Below are 19,611 nucleotides of genomic sequence, written 5' to 3'. Positions count from 1 at the left end.
AAATAAAGGCTGTTGATGTAAATAAAAAATAATAGGGAGAGAATTCAACTAAAGTGGAACAAAAACCAGGAGAATTAATTCAAATTCAAAATAAAAAAGATTCTGGAGTTTTGGGTTTATTTCTCCTACATCTCCAGTAAATAGTTTGGCAGCTTTAAAGAAGTAAAAGCTAAATTGTTTCCAGATTAGAGACAAAAACATGATATTATCCAGGTATTCATAGACTCACATTTTTTGTTATATATTTACTATTCTTCAAGCAAACAAACAGTGGAAATGATTTAAACAATATGAATGTAGATCCCACTTTGAATCCAAAGCTGGATCACCAGTAAAGAGTCCTTCCTTTCATTTGCTAGTGTTACACAACCCACATATGATCAGTAAAAGGGAGGGAACTGAAGGTCCGCTGTGGCTCTCAGCGTTTGGAGCAGTTGCGCACGGATGTTGTCCAGATCATAGCTGCCTCACATGGCATCTGTTGCTCATGCAGTCACTCTGGCTCAGACTTCTTAACTTTGGGACATCAAATCCGACCGAGCGAGTGGAGTTCCTGGTATCCGCGCTACTGAGAAGGCAGAGATCAAGTTTTACGCGCAAGTTTGGACAGCAGACTCCAGCTGCAGAGCGCACCTATTTTCAAGGGACCTAAATATGAATGACACGGATGTAATCTGCAATAACAGCACCTCATCCAACTTAAGCGATCAGTCATGTTTATCTCCAACCGCCACGCCTTACAGTCCCATCGACATCACCACCTTTATGCACATTTTCCCCTCAATCTACGGGATCCTGTGCTCCGTCGGAGTCATCGCCAACGCGCTGGTGATCTACGCGGTGGCAGCTTGCAAGAAGAAGATGGTGTCGGACATCTACGTGCTGAACTTGGCCATAGCTGACATGCTGTTCCTGCTGGTGATGCCCTTCAACATCCACCAGCTGGTCAGAGACAGGCAGTGGGTGTTCGGAAACTTTATGTGCAAAGCGGTGGTGGTGGTGGATGTCAGCAACCAGTTCACCACCGTGGGGATAGTGACAGTGCTGTGCATTGATAGGTAGGTAAGACTGTCATTAAAAACAACCTGTGCATCACCTACTAAACCATGTTATCATTGATGGGGACTGACAGTCAATTAATCAATTAATCAATAACAGCAGAGAATAACAGCATATATTGTTTTATGATGATTTTCCTTTTATCAAACAGCATACTTCTGCCCAAGGGGATGGTTTAAATGCTGAGATTTAATTTCTTTGCTCTACTTGAAACAATACATTGTTTAATGACAATTAAACGCTGGAAAAATAACAAAACTGTTCTAAGTAAGACCAAAAGCATTACTGTTTAATTGTTTATTATATCAACAATTATTAACAAACCATGATTTGCTAAAAGAATGAAAAATGCATTTCACATGAGATAGATAATGCACAGACAAGTGAAAGTCAGTTACATTTTAGATTAGATTAGATTCAACTTTATTGTCATTGCACAGGTACAGGTACAAGGCAACAAAATGCAATTTAGGTCTAACCAGAAGTGCAATAAGAGCAAGTGCAGGATAGGGTTGTCAAAAGTATCGATACTCAAAAAAGTATCGATACTGAAACTTTGTATCCGGATACAATACTCGTTTTTAAAAATATCGATACAGTGCCACCACCAGTGGCACCTAAACAGTCATTCATCTAAAGTGCAGAATAGAGGAAAATGCACTTTCAGAACACTGTGTGATTGAATAATTCTACGCACTTTTCAGTTTCACACTTTTTTGTAAAAGGTGCAGCTGCTGAGAATTATTTTTGTTTCTTAACCGGTTTGGCTAGCGTCATTGTTATGTGTGCAAAACATAGCCAAGGAAGGACCACTTAATTTTAGTTTTATATGTTTTTTTCCCACAGCATACAACCTTTATTGTATTTTATTTATTAATGAAAATATTTCTGTAGAATTTTGGAGTCTTTGTTTTTATCCTTTTGGTATCAAAAATGGTATCGAGTATGGAATATTTTCCTTAATATCGGTATCGAGTTGAAAAGTTTAGTATCGTGACAACCCTAGTGCAGGATAAATAATGTTTCCATAAATACAGGACATGAGTTCTACTGGATAAGTATAGAGATGAATACTATTATAAACAGAATCTTTCTAATAGATCAATATAATATATAGAAAACTAGTGTTATGAACTAAATTTACAGCTGGATATGTACCGAATATAATATACAGGTGGATATTACTATAAAAAGGGTTTTTACAGTTATGTACAATAGCATATATTTGGTCCAAGCTATATATTTATATATAGTTTAAACAGAAGCTATCTAAATTAAAGTGCAGTGGAAGGTAATTACAGTTAAAGTACGTTATTGTAAATGTATATGTAAACATTTTATCTATATTGTTAAAATAGAACTTCAATACATTTTTCAAACCGATAAAGTAGATTCCTTAAAAAATGCATAACTGTCAGCTTTATATATTTGTTTATGTAAATGGAAATATTTAATTTAAAAAGTGTATTTCTGTCAATCAGAGTATGAAGGCATTTGCTGATAGCTAAACACTCATTTTCTAAAAATGTGAAAAAAAATTAGATGGATTTGCTTCTGACTCATCATTTTGATTATTCTGATCTGTTAAAACAGTTAAAATAAACCTAAATAAGAAATGGTTTGAGAATAAACTAAAGCATATTATAAGTAATAATACAAACATATTTTTTTCTGTGTTAACTTTAAAAAGGTTTATCTGTTTTTAATAATACACTGAAAAAATTATGCAATCCCTTTTTATTTACTTTAACACAATTGTTTTATGTCTACCATTAAACAATTGTGTTAAAGTTAAAACATAGGATTAAGTAAATGCCAAAAATAGTTGGATTATTTTTTTGTGTATTTTTACTAAAGCTCCATAGAACTCAACTTTTCACTCCAGCACAAAAACTTTCCATAACTCGTGTCTTTTTAATTCCTACTAATCTAACACATTTAGTCACAATCCAACTCTTATACAATCCTGTACAAATATTTGCCCTCCAGATTTTTTTTTTCTTTCTTTTTTTGCAGTCACACTTTCAAGCTGCAGATCGAGTAAATCTGACATCATGTGAGATAATCTGACAGTAAACGCAGCTTCTATATGAGTTCATTTATTGGGGAAGGAGTGGTAACATCCAAACCTTTCAGGGTTTTCAGGGATTCGTCATAAAGTGTTTAAAATGATAAAAATATTTTCCCATTGTTTAGAAGGAAATGGATTAACTGATGTTTGCTGATTTAATCTAATTCAGCCATGTTGAAACATGAAAAGCCTTTTTATAATCATGCCCCAGTGACTGGATTTAAGCTTCGACTTTGAATAGACTATTCTATAATCTTGTTTTCATCCTGTTGAACTCTTTCAGGGATGAACTTACTGTTTTGCTTTAGGTCAGAGTTTTATAACCTAAATGCCTTGAACTTAAATGTGAGATGTACCTTTGGATTCTTTTTTTTAGCAATTTTTTAACCTGACTCCGCCAGATGGATTTGCTCCGCATTTCCATCTGGAAACCTTTTGTTGAAGTCATTTTGGGAAGGAGCGAAAATACCGGTTAGCTGATTGGCCTATGTTGGTGATAGACGGGCCAAATAAACCAATCAGATCAACGAAGCATATGACGTACTAACAGCCAGGCTACTCTTGCCGAAACCAGTCGGGAGAAGAGCAAAAACAGCTTTTCCTCTGAGAAAAGCGTCCAGAGCAGTGTTTTGCTCTTCTTTCAGAGAAGAAATACTCTGTAATTCCGATAAAACTTGCTCGATAGCCACGCTAACGCTAGTTTCATTGGCTGAAGCCGCCATGTTCTTTAGACTGAACTGTCGCGCTTCTCGTTGCGTCACACCTCAACCCGCCTCAAAGCCAACGCTGATTGGACGTTCGTTTGGTGAACGGCTCCAAATTTTCTTTAACGGAGAGTCTCCAGACTTATTAGCGAGTGAAATCTTGAAAGCTCGCGAGATCAGGATGGTCTCACGAGGCTAGCAATTTTTAGCTTTTCTTGACATTTAGACAAGCACAAAATTTCACTGTTTATAAAATGACATACATCAGCGCTGTTTATAAGCAGAAAATATTGTGTTGAATAGAGTTTTTGTTATGGTTATGATAATCTGAGATGGGAAAGATGAATATCCCTCTGGTGAAGTCAAATGTACCATTAAAATTTTTGTCCTGGATCCTTTTTAGCCCTTTTGAATGAGTCGCTGATGACCTCTTGGAGTAATTTTGGTAGTTCAGCCATTATGTTGCAGATGTTCTCTATCTGGGAATCCTGCCTCTCACTTTAGATTCTTTAGACATCATCAGATAAAAAAAAAACATTAATAAGTTTGACTTAAAATGTATAAATCTAAATGCAATGTTTTGTTTTCTGAAACACAGTATTTAATGTTGAAAACAGAGCAGTAATTTAATTTGGTCTGTTTTCTAAATATCTCACAATCATTACCTTCTAAAATGGATTTTTATACTGCATATGTATGGATTTGAGTTAAGGATAAGCTTTTTCAAATAACCCTTGAAGAGTTATGACAAACGTTTTATACACCATGACAAGAAACTCTTCAAAAAGACGATTTGAGTGCCATGTTTATGATCTAAGCATGTACACTGGTCATCCTGAGCTGTTTCACATGAACACATTGGGTCATTCCAACATCAATTTATGTTTATAAAGCAAGAGGAAATCATTAAACTTAATATTTACCCATCTCCAATTCCTTTGTATTTTTTTTAACACACAAAGCTGTAGAAATTACCCAAAAAGATCAAAGACCCCCTTAACTGCAGCTCCATTATTTCTAACAGGTGACTCAGTAAAGCTTGGAAGTGAAAAGAAAAGCAGAAAAGCTCTAAATACTGAACAAACAAAAAAAAATCGAATGGTTGCTTTGTGTAAAGTTTTGTAAAAAGACAGCATTGAGGTTAGAAGGTCAGCCTAAGAACAGGTTTTCTCCCGAATTATAGAAATATGGCAATTTCTTCTAATCAATCTAAATCTCCTATTATAGAATATTTCATGTTGTTTTTTTGTTTGCAAAGGCATAATCTGTCTTCAGACTCAGAGCACAGGTAGAAACGCAGTCACAAAATGCCACATTTAGGCTGCAGGCTATTTTCACCAGTTCCTTCAGTTTCTGTCTTTGCAAAACATATTGTTCTATTTTCCTTTTTATTCTAACCTATTAACACTGCCGTAGAAAGTGTTCCATAGAAATTGCAAGATTGTTGTCATAGAAAATTGGAACAAAGATGGCACCCTGAAATTAAAAGGCAGCTGGATGTATATAATTTGGGGCACTTAAATGGCTCCTCTGTTCTTTTGGTTGAATTACATTTCTTTGCAAAAATGTGTTAGACATCTGCAAACACTACTCTTTGTCTCGCAAGAAAAAAATTCTCAAAGGGCACTTAACTCATTATCACTGTTTCTTAACAGCATGACCTCCTTTGCTATGCCATTTGTTCAAAAATGTACTTTATTCAGTTACTATGATCTATTTTTGGTTGTAAAAAGTTGATTTTTTTCCTGCCAGGTACATCGCTATTGTGCATCCCAGCTCAGAGAGGAGGACCGTGCAGTGGACCATCGTAATCAACATGCTTGTGTGGCTGGGAAGCTTCCTCCTTACCGTCCCAGTCATGATTTACGCCACGGTGGTCCACAGGCTGCACATGAAGGTGTGCATGATGAACCTGGACGGACCCGAGGACATGTACTGGTACACTCTCTACCAGTCCATCCTGGGCTTCATTATTCCGCTCATCATCATCAGCACCTTCTACTCTCTCACCCTTTACCACGTGTTCAGCTCCATCCGCCGCGTCAAGCGGAAGCAGTCGGTGTGGGCGAAGAGGGCCACCAAGATGGTGCTGATGGTCATCGCCTTGTTCCTGATCTGCTGGTCACCTTACCACGTCATCCAGGTGATCAACCTGAGCAACAACCCGCCCACCATCGCCTTTGTCTACGCCTACAACATCAGCATCTGCCTCAGCTACTCGCACAGCTGCATCAACCCGCTAATGCTGCTCATCTTTGCCCAGAATTACCGCGAGCGCCTCTGCCGGCGGAACGTCCTGTACAGCTCGCAGCACTCGTCCAAGGCCACTGTGGTCAAAACCGACGGCTCCAGCACGACAAACGACCCGAACTACAGAGTCACCGTCATCTAGTCAGAATGATGAGTGCTTGTATCTGCAGCCTGACAAAAAAGATGTACAGCTTTTTTATATTGTAAATTAATTTGCTAGAGAAAAAAAGAGGAAGAAGCTGCATCCTGCTGAATAAAAGACGGCAAAGAAAAGCTCAGTAATATTTGGATTAGTCATTAGAAAGCACATGCGCACACATTGGGTCAGCTCAAGGACTGAATTCCTCTGTGCAGCTTCACTGGTCATTTCACCAGGACCAGTGTAGCGTCTTCAGCCTGAGCAGACATGATCTGCTGTAGGTAATTTAATAAAGAAGTCATTCTAAGGGCTTATGATTTGTAACCAGTGGCCTCAATAATCCAGAGTTTACTGATGCAAAGCAGATATGAGCTGTTCTGTTTTGAAACAGAGGCACTGAAGAAGTTTATATCCGGTTTGTCAGTGTTACAAAACTTTAGAGCTCAGAAAGACAATTAAGTTTGATCAAAATTGGGTCCGGCTGACTGCATCCCAAACCCATAAAAGGTACTTCCTGTCTTTGTTCGGATCCTTTCATTTTGCTAACAGGGCTTAAGCCAGATTAAAATGAAAAGGCTCCTGTGGAAAGTGTTTGCAAAAGGGAGGGACGTTCAGTGCAATTCTTTGAGCTGATTGGGTGAATCACCAAATAGGACTTGCTTTCCATGTCGAGTTTTTAGCCAATCTCAGCAGCAGTAGCAGCGGTGGCGTATCACAATTATGATTTGTTTCACAACTTGTGGACTTAACCACAGTAAACCAAACTCTTACCAAATCTGGGACATCTTTCCCATTCAAACAGGCTCATAAAAAAAAGTAATAGATGATATTCCAGCTAAAACAGACTGAATAGCGAAGTCTACAGGTTCGACCATCGGCGTAGCCACCTTTGTTCTGCTTCAGCCCACCGCTTCTGGCTGACATATGTGTCACTGCATTTCATTGGTTCATTTCTGCATGAAGGCGAATGCATCTATCGGCTTCTGGCAAGATGCATTTTCAGGACTTTGTAAATTCTCACGACCATTCAGCAAGCTTACAAGGTAAACACTTCCAAGTAATATTTATTATCTAAAAAATTATCTAAAAAAAGGTAAAGTAGTCTTGAACAAGGTGTTTCAACATTTTACAGAGCACATTTGAAAGATTTGAGGATCACATTTCTAAGCTGCTCACTGATGGGGAAAGTACTGTATATAAATATATAGCCTGCTGTCATGGCTGCACTGTACTGATGTCTGTATAAATGTTACATTTTAAAGAAAAATGCAATGTATTCATGATAAGTGCAGAGTCATACAGTGTGCAGCCCACTTCTGTCGGTGTCTGACCTCAGACTATTGGTGACTGTAACAGAAAACTCCTCTCAGGGACTGCTTTACTCCTAATATTTCAATAAAATATAAGATCCTAAATCTCATTAAAACCTATACCTCCACAATCTCTTTGTGCAGCAAGTACTTTGGTTAGGCGTCCATTGACACTAAAAGTATAACATTCAGTGCATGCTTTCTTTAAATATGAGTCACATGCCTCAGGGGAGATGTGTTTGTACATGTCACATTTAGACAATAAGCCTTGCAGAGGTATTCATTTGAACCTAGTCCGAGTTTGTCACGTTTTAACCAAAAAACAATTTCATTTGGAATTTATGGGATGGACCAACATAAAGAGGGTCGCATTTGTGTAAGAAAGGATACATGCTTTACAAAGTAACTTAACAGTTTGCAGAATTGCATTTTATAACCCACAGCATGATACCTCTACCACTATGCGGCGTTGAAGGGATGGGGATTTCAGGTTGATATTTTTGTGAAAGTTTTCTGAAAAGCAGTTTTGCATGTCGGCCGAAACCTTTCAACCAAGACACCATCCTGCTCAGGTTTGCTGGTTTTTTTTTTTTATTTTTTTTGTAGTCATTAAACAGGACTTCTTGCATTATGTTGTTTTATGTGACTAAATTTAGAATTTTTTTTGCAAGGCACTGTATGCAGGCGTAAACATGGGTTAAATGTAGGTATAAATAGAGTAGGTCATGCATTGGTTATTTATGATGTCAAAATGTTGTTTTCTGTAACTTATTTAATGCAGCTCTGTTTGTTTGTTTGTTTGTTTGTTTGTTTGTTTGTTTTGTTTAGTTTGCTTAAATTAGCATTTTTGCTAGTATGAAACTGTCTTTAAAAAAAGGATTCACCAGTCAAGCAGAGACAATAAACACTGTGAGGGACTGGAGTCGCTTTTGCATCGTTGTTTGGTCAGTTGAGGTATAAAATAGTGAAAAAAGTGCCAAAAAGTAGATCTAATATTTTTGTTTAGATGTTCAAATAAATACTGATGAATGGAACAGGGACAACTGAGTACAAGTTTAGTAACTATTCTGTTATCATCATCAATGTTCAAAATAGGAGGTAGAGCAGAAGGCTGTGAGTGATCAATAATATTAATGCTTTTAAATTCTGATTCTGATTATAGGAATGCATTACCAATAAAGAATCATCTCCTTTTTTTTCAAATCAAGAATTTAAATTACAGCATTTAAACTAAGAACACAGACTTTAAAAATCGGTTCATAAAATTTTTATCAGATTTTCCCTGTTCTATTCATCTCTTCAGTTTTATTATAACTAATGCTTTTGTTACCGTCTTGTAAAGTGTCTCAATATTTGTAGTGGCACTCGAGCACTAAATGTGATGTACTGTGACCCAGATTGTTTCTGCAGATGTTCTGGCAGAAGTGCTTTGCATTGTTTGTAAGAGCTCTTCAAGTGACTCAATCAAATCTGTTAGCAGCCTTGTATTTTGTGGAAATTAGTAGTTAGTGAAAATGTAAATTGTGCTTCATTTTCTTTCATTTGTTACCTCCAATCATTGAATAAAAAAATCGAAACTGCTAAACTTCTAAGCTTTTATTTGATGGATCTTCACAGAATAGTGAAATATGAATGAATAAACAGATAAAAAAAGAGAGAAGATGGATGGACGGACGGATGAACGGAGGGATATACAGACAGACAGACAGACAGAAAGATGTGAAGTGAGGACCCAAAATTTGAAGCAGACAGATTAGTGTTATAACAAAGCGTCAAAGGCTGGAATCTTTGTAGAGGGAAAACTCAGGTTAATGACCATGTAAATCTGACGGAGGGCGATTACTTGGTTGTACAGTTCAGTCTGTGCCCAGACAAAAATATAGTAGAAAAGAATCCTGCTGGATGGCTAACACGACGAACGCCGCACAGAGAATTCCAGGAGGCGGAGCCTGAAGACTGCTGAATTGGCTGACGAGCAGATCCAAGCAGACAAAGGAAGGCAGGAGTTTACAGAAGATGAAGTCCAAGCCAGTGTCAAAGAGGTTAACAAAGCCCAGACCAGAAGATCAAAGAGATCTGGAAAGGTATGGGAGGGGGGGAATCCAAGTCAAGTCAGGAGACACATCCAGGTTCCTAAGACAAGTCAGGCAAACAGATCCGACACAGGAAAAAGTAGGCTCAAAGGTCTGAGGGCAGAACTGGTCAAGATCAGGAAATCAGAAGAACAAAAGGGATGATAGAGAACTCTCAATGAAGACTTGGATAATTCGGTGCTCATGAGTGGGAGCAAAAGCTTAAATACAGATAGGAGCAGGTGGATAAGATGTACATTGATTAGAGAATGGACAGAGCAAAACAGGTGAAGGGAACGAACCATTAAACCAGTCATCAGTGCCAAGATCATGATACACAGACAGACAGACAGATAGATGGCAGTGGTTAGGGTTTGGCGCTTGGATCCCAGTGGTTCTGATTTCAAGCTGTGGGTTTTTTGTTATCTGGAGCTGGATTATCCACCTCTGATCAAGAATAATCTGCAAATGGAAAGTATCAGAGCCACACTTGCTCTAGTACTTTCCAACCGACCACCAAAGCTCCAATAATAGACAAGGAGAGCATTAATCAGAGCCAAAAGTAACCCTTAAAGGGCTACTGAGTTCCACATTAGGGACTGAAGGATCTGTGCGCGGCTAAAAAATGAGAGATACATGTAACTTAAATGGTCTTTATGGAAGAGTGGCCAGAAAAAGGCCATTACTAAGGCCTACGTTGCACCAATAACAGTGCTGTAGTACATATGCTGGGCTCTTAGGTGGTGCTGTGACACTGCAGCAGGATCACACCCAAACCACTGAGAAAAACTCTGGGCATGCGCAGACGACTCATATGATATAAACTCAGCAACAAGGTGGTAAAGAGGCACATGCGGGTCACATGTTAAAATCAGGCTGTAAGGTCAGTGTTTAAAAAAAAAAGTGTTATGTACACACCTAAACAAGAAACAGGGGTTCTATGATTTATTCACTCTGGTTTAAAAAATCCTTTATCCTCTCCTTTAACAATATTTAGTCGTGTATCCATATGGATATCTTTGCGGTTCCATCTAATTCTCTCTCTAGTGCCTCATTGTTAAAAAGTAACATGGCATGTTGTGAGTTTGTCAGAAGGCAAGGGGGAACGCCCAAACTGTATTTAGGAAAGAAGTGTTGCAAGAAAGTGTCAGCACAGACTGAAAATTTGAACAGATTTAAAGGTATTGTTTTAAAAACTGGGATATTCTGTCCGTTGTTTGAAATTATTACGGAGGTTAACCTTCCAGCAGGACAATAACCAACTGTTTATTTGTTTTAAGGGGAATCATTTAAATAAACATTTAAATAAACTAAAATGGTCTAGTCAAAGTCAAGACCTTAATGCAAATAAGGATCTGTGGTTAGACTTGAAATCTTGAAATCACTGAGGCGATTCTTCTTTTAGGTGTGGGCAACAATCCCACTGGTATAATACTGAAAGCTCATAGATCCTTATCCAAAGAAAATCATAATTGCTGCAAAAGATAAATCTACAAAGTACTGACTTTAGGATGCATGAACGGTTTTGCCCTATTTGTTGCTTATTTTAAAATAAATAAAATTATGCATTGTAATTTACTGTAGGCATGTTCTATAGACAGGCTATTTGAAATCTCTGTTTTTCTGTTTTTCTCTCTGTTAATCTCTGTTTTTGGAAAGTTTTGTGTGATTTTGAATGTAATTTAAAGGCACACTATGCAACATTTTTCAGTTAATTAATGTGTTCCATAACGTTTTGGATGATTAAATGAGTCATTTCAGGTTGAACAAAGGTATTCTCGGCCGCCCTGGTGGTCTGTGGGGGAAATACCGCACTTGCAACTGCAGGAGCACCGACCCGCACCCACAGGCTCAGAAGTCTCACGAGAGTCGGTCTTGCTTTACGGCGAGAACTGCTACACCCCCCAGTTAAAAGCATTCTCGTTGCTAGCACAGTGGCGATCTTTGTGCAGCGCTGCTTTCACACCGGACGCAGCAAAAGCAGCAAAATCGCGTCTGCTGCTTCATTTTTACTGCTTGTACCAGTTAGTTCTGATACGCGGCTGAAGCAGCTTTGCTGCTCTGGCTGCGCGGTGCAAAAGTGTGTCTGAGGCGCGTTGGGCGGAGCTTCACTATCCTTTCTCTGCCTTGCAGCTATATTTGCTGTGATCAGTGGGAATAAAGTAGTTTTAATATGTTTTTAAGTGAGAAAATATACCTGAAAACGTAATCAGTGCCGTCAGTTCATTCAGATTATCATCCTGCCTTACAATATTTTTTCTGTCGGAGCCGCTCAGACCCCCACATACCAGCGGTGCGCCGACAGTAGGAATCCCTTCATCAGCAGCCTCTGGCCAGGTCGCCTCCTCGCGGTTCACCACGGCAGCTGGTACGTGTTTTTCATCTAAATAATCCAAACTGCAGGCAGCAGGATAATAAAAGCCAACATATTCTGCCGGCAGATTTCTGCATTTTAAGTTAATTTAGGCGTCAATAAACTGTTTTAAAGGAATGATCATAGCGCTCTGATCATCAGCGCTGTGTCTGTCTCACGGCCAGCTCCCAGATCAGCTTCTCTGATTGGTTGACGCGGCGCGTCGAGCAGCAAAAATTCAATTTTTCCATCTCAAGCAGCAACGCGTTTGCGGCGCGTTTGCGGCGCGTCACGCACGTCAGATCATTCGTTGCGTTTGCCTGTCTGCTAAGCTTAAAACAACCGTGCCTGGCTTGACGGAGAAACCAGGAGAACAGCTGTGCATATTTACGACAGTGCACTTTTATTTTCGCCCTCTGGGGGGAGCCTCGCTGGAAAATCAACATTGGTTGCATAGTGTACCTTTAAGACTTTAGGACAGTAGAATAATATAACGTGTAAATTATTAGAAGTCATACAGGGCTCGATGTTAACCATTGCCCGATCGCCCGGGGCAAGTAGTTTTTACTGTCGGGAGAGTACAAATTTCATTGCATTTGCCTGCCTGGCAAGTGCAGTGATCGCAAAAAAATATATTTATCACTCAAAATTACTTTAAAATCACCGACATTCGCTGAAAACGACCGACAAGCGTTGCCGCCGCTATTTTTGTTGTTTTGTACACATTCTCGCGTGATTTTAAAACAAATGTGTGATTTCAAAAAGCCGCGTGATTTTCCGCCAGATGGCTGATTTATGTCTGGGGATTTTTGTCCGGCGCCAATCAGACACATTTTTTTCGACTTGGCGGGCTAAAAAACAACAACAAGGCTATTTTAACCTCCACCCATTTCACCCACCACCCAGAGAACCCTAGATTAAAAACTATTTGTCAGGAATTAGGAAAATTGGCATAATTGTATGCCATGCGCATAGTGTACATATGGCTATCATATGGCAGTCTTCTGTACAGTGATGCAGGTCATAGATTAAAAAATTTAATTTTTCTCAGACATTGGAGAGGAGCATTTAAATGTTATAGAGCTAAACATGTTAAATTGGTGACCTGTTATGTTATTATTGTCTTGTTGCTGCATTTATTTTGTCGGGGAAAACCAATCCATAGCCAGTTAAAAGTCAGGGAATTCTGAAATGATTTTAGACTGTGGAAACCCTGTATAAAATAACTATGTATAATGATTCTCTAGAAAAATCACATTATATTAATAGTATTATCTTGTATAAACATACCGTGACTCTAAAATAAAAGTTATTCATTTGTGACATTGACTTCTGTCTAGTGATTTATCTTAAGTTTTTAACCTGTCAAGTTTTTTTTTTAGATTTTTAACATTACAATTTATATTTTTCTAAGCACACAACAGTTTAAAGCAAAGTTTAGTTTGAAAAGAATGTGCAGGAAGGATTGAAAAGCATGTTAACACGGTAATGTAGGCTTGAGTTTATTATCTGACGCATGCATATACACACCAGGAACCTGGAAACGTAAAAAATACTGAATTACAAAAAACATTTAAAAACAAACATGTTTCATTGATATATATATATATATATATATATATATATATATATATATATATATATATATATATATATATATATATATATATATATATATATATATATATATATATATATATATATATATATATATATACAAAAATGAATATTAGGAACTGTATTTATCAAACATTATAGGTAAAAATCCTTAACGTCAACCCCTGTCATATAAGGAGAGATTTATACATTTAAAAGAGTCAAATAGTATGGTTTGAATTTTGATTTAAAATGCAAATATATAACGACTGTAAGGAAATAAAAGCCTGGTTTGTATCAGCAAATATAATTAGTCCTAGTGGCCTTCAAACAGTCACAAAGAAAAACGTGTGGTTTGCATTTTAACAATCTGCCATCAAGCAGCTTTGGTTCATCTTTGGTGTATTTCAGATTTGTCCTCACCCACACCGAATTAGATCAGACTATGCTTTGCAGAGTGTTCCTCAAGCTTTTTTGCTTTTTTTAATGTTTTTTTTCAGCAGACTGCGGTGAACAGTAAGCAAGGCTGAGTAATAGGACTATTACAGACAACAACCTCTGTTCGTTCTGGTGTTGCTGCAATTTGAGGTAATGTTTCGGTTCACCCTTAGGCACCCAAACCACCGCCTCAGGTGACCTTGAATGACAGCACAGCCTTGTTTACGGATTCTCATGTGAAGAGTTTCACTGATAGCGCTGAAAATTTCTCCCTCTGAATCCCAATCAGTATGAAGGTTTCATAAGTTCTAGGATTGAGGCTTAATAAGTTTTTTGTTTGTGCTAATTAGTTGATAAACCTTATCATGTAAGCCAAAGCAGCAAATAGTGATTAAAAATAAATGTTTTTAAATTTTATAAAACTAAAAAAAGAAACAGAAATACTTAGGAGATAAGTACGACGGGCCACACATGAAGAGAAAAGATATTTTTGCCATGACGAGATTAAACTCAACGTGTTGACTTTAAAGTCGACATGTCGACATTAAACTCAACATTTCGAGAATAAAGTTGAAATGTCATGTTGAGTTTAATCTCGACGTGTCGACTTTAAACTCGCCCTGTCGACTTTAAACTTGCCATTTCGAGAATAAAGTTGAAATGTCATGTTGAGTTTAATCTCGACATGTCGACTTTAAACTCGCCATTTCGAGAATAAAGTTGAAATGTCATGTTGAGTTTAATCTCGACGTGTCGACAATAAAGTTGAAATTAGTTCAAGAGAGCCAACCGCTGCACAGGATACATGCACAGAATCCAGAATCAGACATGCCTTGTGTAGATGATTTGGTCAAATTGTACTTTCTGTGATGATTATACAGTTATACAGTTGCAGCACGTCAAAGACTACCTTCACTCTTAAAACGCAGACTGCAGCTGTGGAGCGCGGTTGCTCTTTTCTCCAAACTTTGGAATGTCGAGATTAAAGTCGCCACGATATATCAACTTTATTCTCGAAATGGCGAGTTTAAAGTCGACAGGGCGAGTTTAAAGTCGACACGTCGAGATTAAGCTCAACATGACATTTCAACTTTATTCTCGAAATGGCGAGTTTAATGTCGACATGTCTACTTTAAAGTCGACATGTCGAGTTTAATCTTGTCATGGCAAAAATATTTTTTCTCTTCATGTGTGGCCCTAATACTCCGTCGTAGATAAGTACGGAAGACGATTAGGGCCACTGAAAAAAAAAGTTAACTGATTTTTAAATTTTATTTCAGTTTAACATGGGAAAAAAGTCAGAATTCTGACTTTAATCTCAGAATTCTGACTTTAATCTCAGAATTCTGACAATAAAAAAAGTCAGAATTCTGAGAAAAAAGTCAGAATTCTGAGATTAAAGTCAGAATTCTGACTTTTTTTCCCCATACTTTACTGAAATAAAATTTAAAAAATCAGTTAACTTTTTTTTTTTTTCAGTGACCCTAATCCTCTTCCGTAGATAAGAAAAGCTGTCTGGTTATAATCTTTTGACATGACTTATTGTTGCACAGTAGAGGAAATTAACTGATTAATCACGTTTTTAGCCAAGCATCCTGTCTTTCTCTGCTTCCTGTCTGTCTGTTCAATCTGCTTATCAAATTTATGATCCAACTTCCAAGAGAGGAAAAGTGATGTCTTGAAATGTCACACCACTGTTTTTTAATCTTGTCAAGATTGAATGAGGCATTGAATTAAAGCAAATTGATGGAAAAGAAAGGGTGGGGGTGGGGGGGTCTCATCGGTCATAAAAGGTAAACATGATTAAATTTAAGTAGTAAAACTCAGAATTATAATTAATTTAGAGAGAAGCTTCAAGGATTTCACTGCTAACTCATAAAAATGAGATGATAAAGTCAATCAGTGTCCAGTTTAAACATTGTTAAACAGTTATGTGCTTCTCAGCATTTAACAGCAGCTGCTTTTGCTGTAAACAGAGGGTAAAATGTTCCGTATACATTCCTATTCATAAATTGATTCAATAAACATGTTAAAATTGAATTCTTAGCGCTTCAGCCAAGGTGTGGTTTAACGGCTCCCGCTCTAAGATTTCTATTTATCAAACAAGAGTTAAGAGCTTTCCGACCCATTCAAACCTACACTGCGACCAGAAGCACCTGCTCTGCAGCAAAAACACATTCCAGTGTTAACTCAATAAACCCAACAGCAGTCCTTTCATTCCAAGGACAAACAGTGAAATCCCATGATTTTCTCCCGGCTTCTCCGCAGCACCGATTTTCTTCTTCACTGCCTTCAGTCAAGAGATAGTGGAGAGATCTCACTGATGTGAGTCTGAAGTCCTGGTATCAACTAAAAAAATATAACTGAAATAATAAAAAGTGCACAGTACACATGGGAAGCACAGGGTGAGATACTTATTTATTTTTCAGATTTTTCAGTATATTTGACAAAAAAAAAGCTGAAAAATTTGCATTTATATTGTTGGTCGCATGTCAACCCTAAAATATTAATATGACGAAACAAATCAAACAAACAGAAGATGTGAATCAGGAGAACATGCAATGCAGGTTCATAAGGCAGATCTGAAGCTTTTTTGGGGTTTAATTGAGGGTTTGCTTGCCTATTATTGTTTCTTTTGCTGTTTCCTGTGTTTAATGTTGGATAACTTACCAAAAATAAAGTGAAAGTTAAGTGATATGTACGGTGGTCCTGAAGTGCAAACTGCAACTACAAATCTAAAAGCGCAACTACATTAAGAAAAACAAAACTACATTAACCTACCGGAAAAGGTAGGTACCAGTGGGAAACATGAGACATCGCTGATTGGACGACGGCGCCGTTTGAAACTTGAACCGGAAGTTGCGTCGTCTGAACAGTCCAGCTTCTTTTAAGTGTGTCTTCAGTGTACGCAAACTAATGGAAATTTCGTGATTAGTCTTGAGCATATCCCGTATCACCTCGTACGTATGTCCTGATTGAAAATATTCCTGGATAACGGCAGCTATGTTTGGGGCGCCGACAATATCCATGTTTTCAAAAGCCGCGGCAGGCAGAATGACTTCCGGTTCAAGGCAAGGCAAGGCAAATTTATTTGTATAGCACAATTCAGTACAAAGACAATGCAAAGTGCTTTACATGATTAAAATACAGGAAGATAAAACAGAATCAAAGCAAGAAGGAAAAAATAAAAAATTAAATAAAATAAAAAATGCAGAAACAAAAAAAGAATATTAAAAACAGTTGGATTAAAGAAAATATGTTTTAGTTGAACTGTTTAACTAGAACAGTCGAAGGCAATCCTAAACAAATGTGTTTTTAGTCTTGATTTAAAGGAACTCAGGCTTTCCGCATTTTTACAGTTTTCTGGAAGTTTGTTCCAGATAAGTGGAGCATAGGAACTAAATGCTGCTTCTCCATGTTTAGTTCTGGTTCTAGGTATGCAGAGCAGGCTGGAGCCAGAAGACCTGAGTGGTCTGGAGGGTTGATACACTGATAGCAAGTCTGTGATGTATTTAGGTGCTAAGCCATTCAGAGATTTATAGACTAACAGAAGTATTTTAAAGTCTATTCTCTGAGATACAGGGAGCCAGTGGAAGGACTTTAGAACCGGGGTGATGTGCTCTACTTTCTTAGTCTTAGTGAGGACACGGGCAGCAGCGTTCTGGATCAGCTGCAGCTGTCTCATCCACTTCTTAGGCAGACCTGTGAAAACACTGTTGCAGTAGGCCTAATCAATTCGACTAAAAATAAACGCATGGATTAGTTTTTCCAGATCATGCTGAGACATTAGTCCTTTAATCCTGGAAATGTTCTTCAGGTGATAGAAAGCCAACCTTGTAATTGTCTTTAAATGCTTTTGGAGGTTCAAGTCTGAATCCAGCACTACACCTAGATTTCTGGCCTGATCTGTGGTCACTAACTGAAGCGACTGAAGCTGTGTGCTAACTTTAGATCTCTCCTCTATTGGTTCAAAGATTATTACTTCAGTTTTGTTTTTATTCAGTTGAAGAAAATTATGGCACATCCAGGCATTGATTTCTTCTAAGCATTTCCTCAGTGCTTGAATTGGTTCATAGTCACCTGGTGACATGGTGATGTAAAGCTGTGTGTCGTCTGCATAGCTATGGTAGCTGATGTTGTTGTTTTTTATTAACTGAGCAAGAGGGAGCATGTAGATATTGAATAGGAGGGGACCCAGGATGGACCCTTGGGGAACCCCGCATGTGATTTTTGTCATCTCTGATGTAAAGTTGCCTACTGACACAAAAAAGTCCCTGTCCTTTAGGTAGGATTTAAACCAGTTGAGAGCTGTACCAGAGAGGCCGACCCAGTTTTCCAGGCACTTAACTCTAACGTCGTCCAATCAGCGATGTCTCATGTTTCCCACTGGTACCTACCTTTTCCAGTAGGTTAATGTAATTGTGTTTTTTTTTATGTAGTTGCGCTTTGCTTTATATAGTTTTGTTTTTCTTAATGTAGTTGCGCTTTGCTTTATGTAGTTGCGATTTCCTTAATGTAGTTGCGCTTTTAGATTTGTAGTATCAGTTTGCACTTCAGGGCCACCGTAGGATATGTCAGGTTTGCTATTTTTCCATGCTCAGTATTCACAGGAATGGAGGATCTTTGCTGAGGTTTGTAAGTAAGAAAATAGATGCATGAGAGGCTGGAGAAAAAAAAGTTGGAGTTGCCTCTGGACATTGAAAAGGGCAACAACTGCTGGATGGAAAAACTGCTGAAGGACATATATAAATCAATAAACAAAGAGTAATATAGAAATAGAAATTCAGAAAATATGAACAACAACCGCCCCCTGTGCTGATGTTGTTGTTTCTCATTATTTGCTCAGTCTCCCACAGCCTTCAATCAAATGTGCCGGAAGCTGAACCTCCTCACAGAAGGTGATAATTACCAAATCTAAGGTAGGTAGAAAAAGCAGGTAAATTAATGAACCTTTCTTTTAAAATACCTTTATTGTATTTCAGAATGTCTAAGAATGATGATGAAAGCTGACATTAGTAGAGGGGGGTTTCTGTTGCCATTCTGGTTGAGGTTTCTATGTGATTTCTAGCTTCTCAAATAGCCGTTGCTCTTAACTGCATAGTTGGATTCAATGTGTTTTCTTCACCTTCTGCTGTTACGTTGTATTTACTTTTGAATAAATAAGAATGTTTATTTTTCACTTCATTAGATTTATTGTAACATAGGTTTGAAAAAAAAATATCAGTGACTTTAGATATTATCATGAAAATGATTGCACCATATCATTATTTCAGGAGAGGAAGATAAATGCTTAAAATGCTGTTCGGTAGAGAAATTTCTCAAACAACTTTATGTTTTATGTCTGATTTTCTTTTCTGTTGTAATTGCAATTGCAGTTGCAGCTGAGGCCCGTTTGAATAAGCAGGTTGAACAAACTCAGACTCAAATCTTCACAGGAAAAATCAAAATCTAGATAAGTACATTTTTCTTAAAATAAATGCATTTGTTCTTGGATTGAGGAGGTAAAGGAGACATTTTGCCAATGGAACAAGACGATTTACACTTAAAATAAGAAAACACAATTGCATTGTCTTTTTTCAAGTACATATTATCCAATTATCTTATTTTAAGAGTAAAAAT

General features: G+C 37.7%; 1 protein-coding gene across 1 annotated transcript; it reads left to right on the top strand.

Moving 5' to 3' along the window:
• The first annotated feature begins 403 nt into the window (after positions 1–403).
• LOC119783196 (melanin-concentrating hormone receptor 2) lies at positions 404–7,666 on the top strand. The gene is made up of 2 exons (XM_038284565.1): positions 404–1,058; positions 5,587–7,666. The coding sequence occupies exons 1-2, from the start codon at positions 655–657 to the stop codon at positions 6,224–6,226; spliced, it is 1,044 nt and encodes a 347-aa protein (XP_038140493.1). The 5' UTR covers positions 404–654; the 3' UTR covers positions 6,227–7,666.
• Positions 7,667–19,611: the final 11,945 nt, after the last annotated feature.

This window comes from Cyprinodon tularosa, unplaced genomic scaffold, assembly GCF_016077235.1.
Source record: "Cyprinodon tularosa strain WSP-4 unplaced genomic scaffold, ASM1607723v1 ctg20, whole genome shotgun sequence".
Taxonomy (NCBI): Eukaryota; Metazoa; Chordata; class Actinopteri; order Cyprinodontiformes; family Cyprinodontidae; genus Cyprinodon; species Cyprinodon tularosa.
This window is presented reverse-complemented; position numbering and strand designations above follow the sequence as displayed.

Bases quoted from the DNA above. Each gene is read 5' to 3' on its own strand.
- LOC119783196 (XM_038284565.1), top strand. From the start codon at position 655: ATGAATGACACGGATGTAATCTGCAATAACAGCACCTCATCCAACTTA. The intron at 1,059-5,586 runs GTAGGTAAGACT...TTTTCCTGCCAG, and splicing joins ACAGTGCTGTGCATTGATAG to GTACATCGCTATTGTGCATC.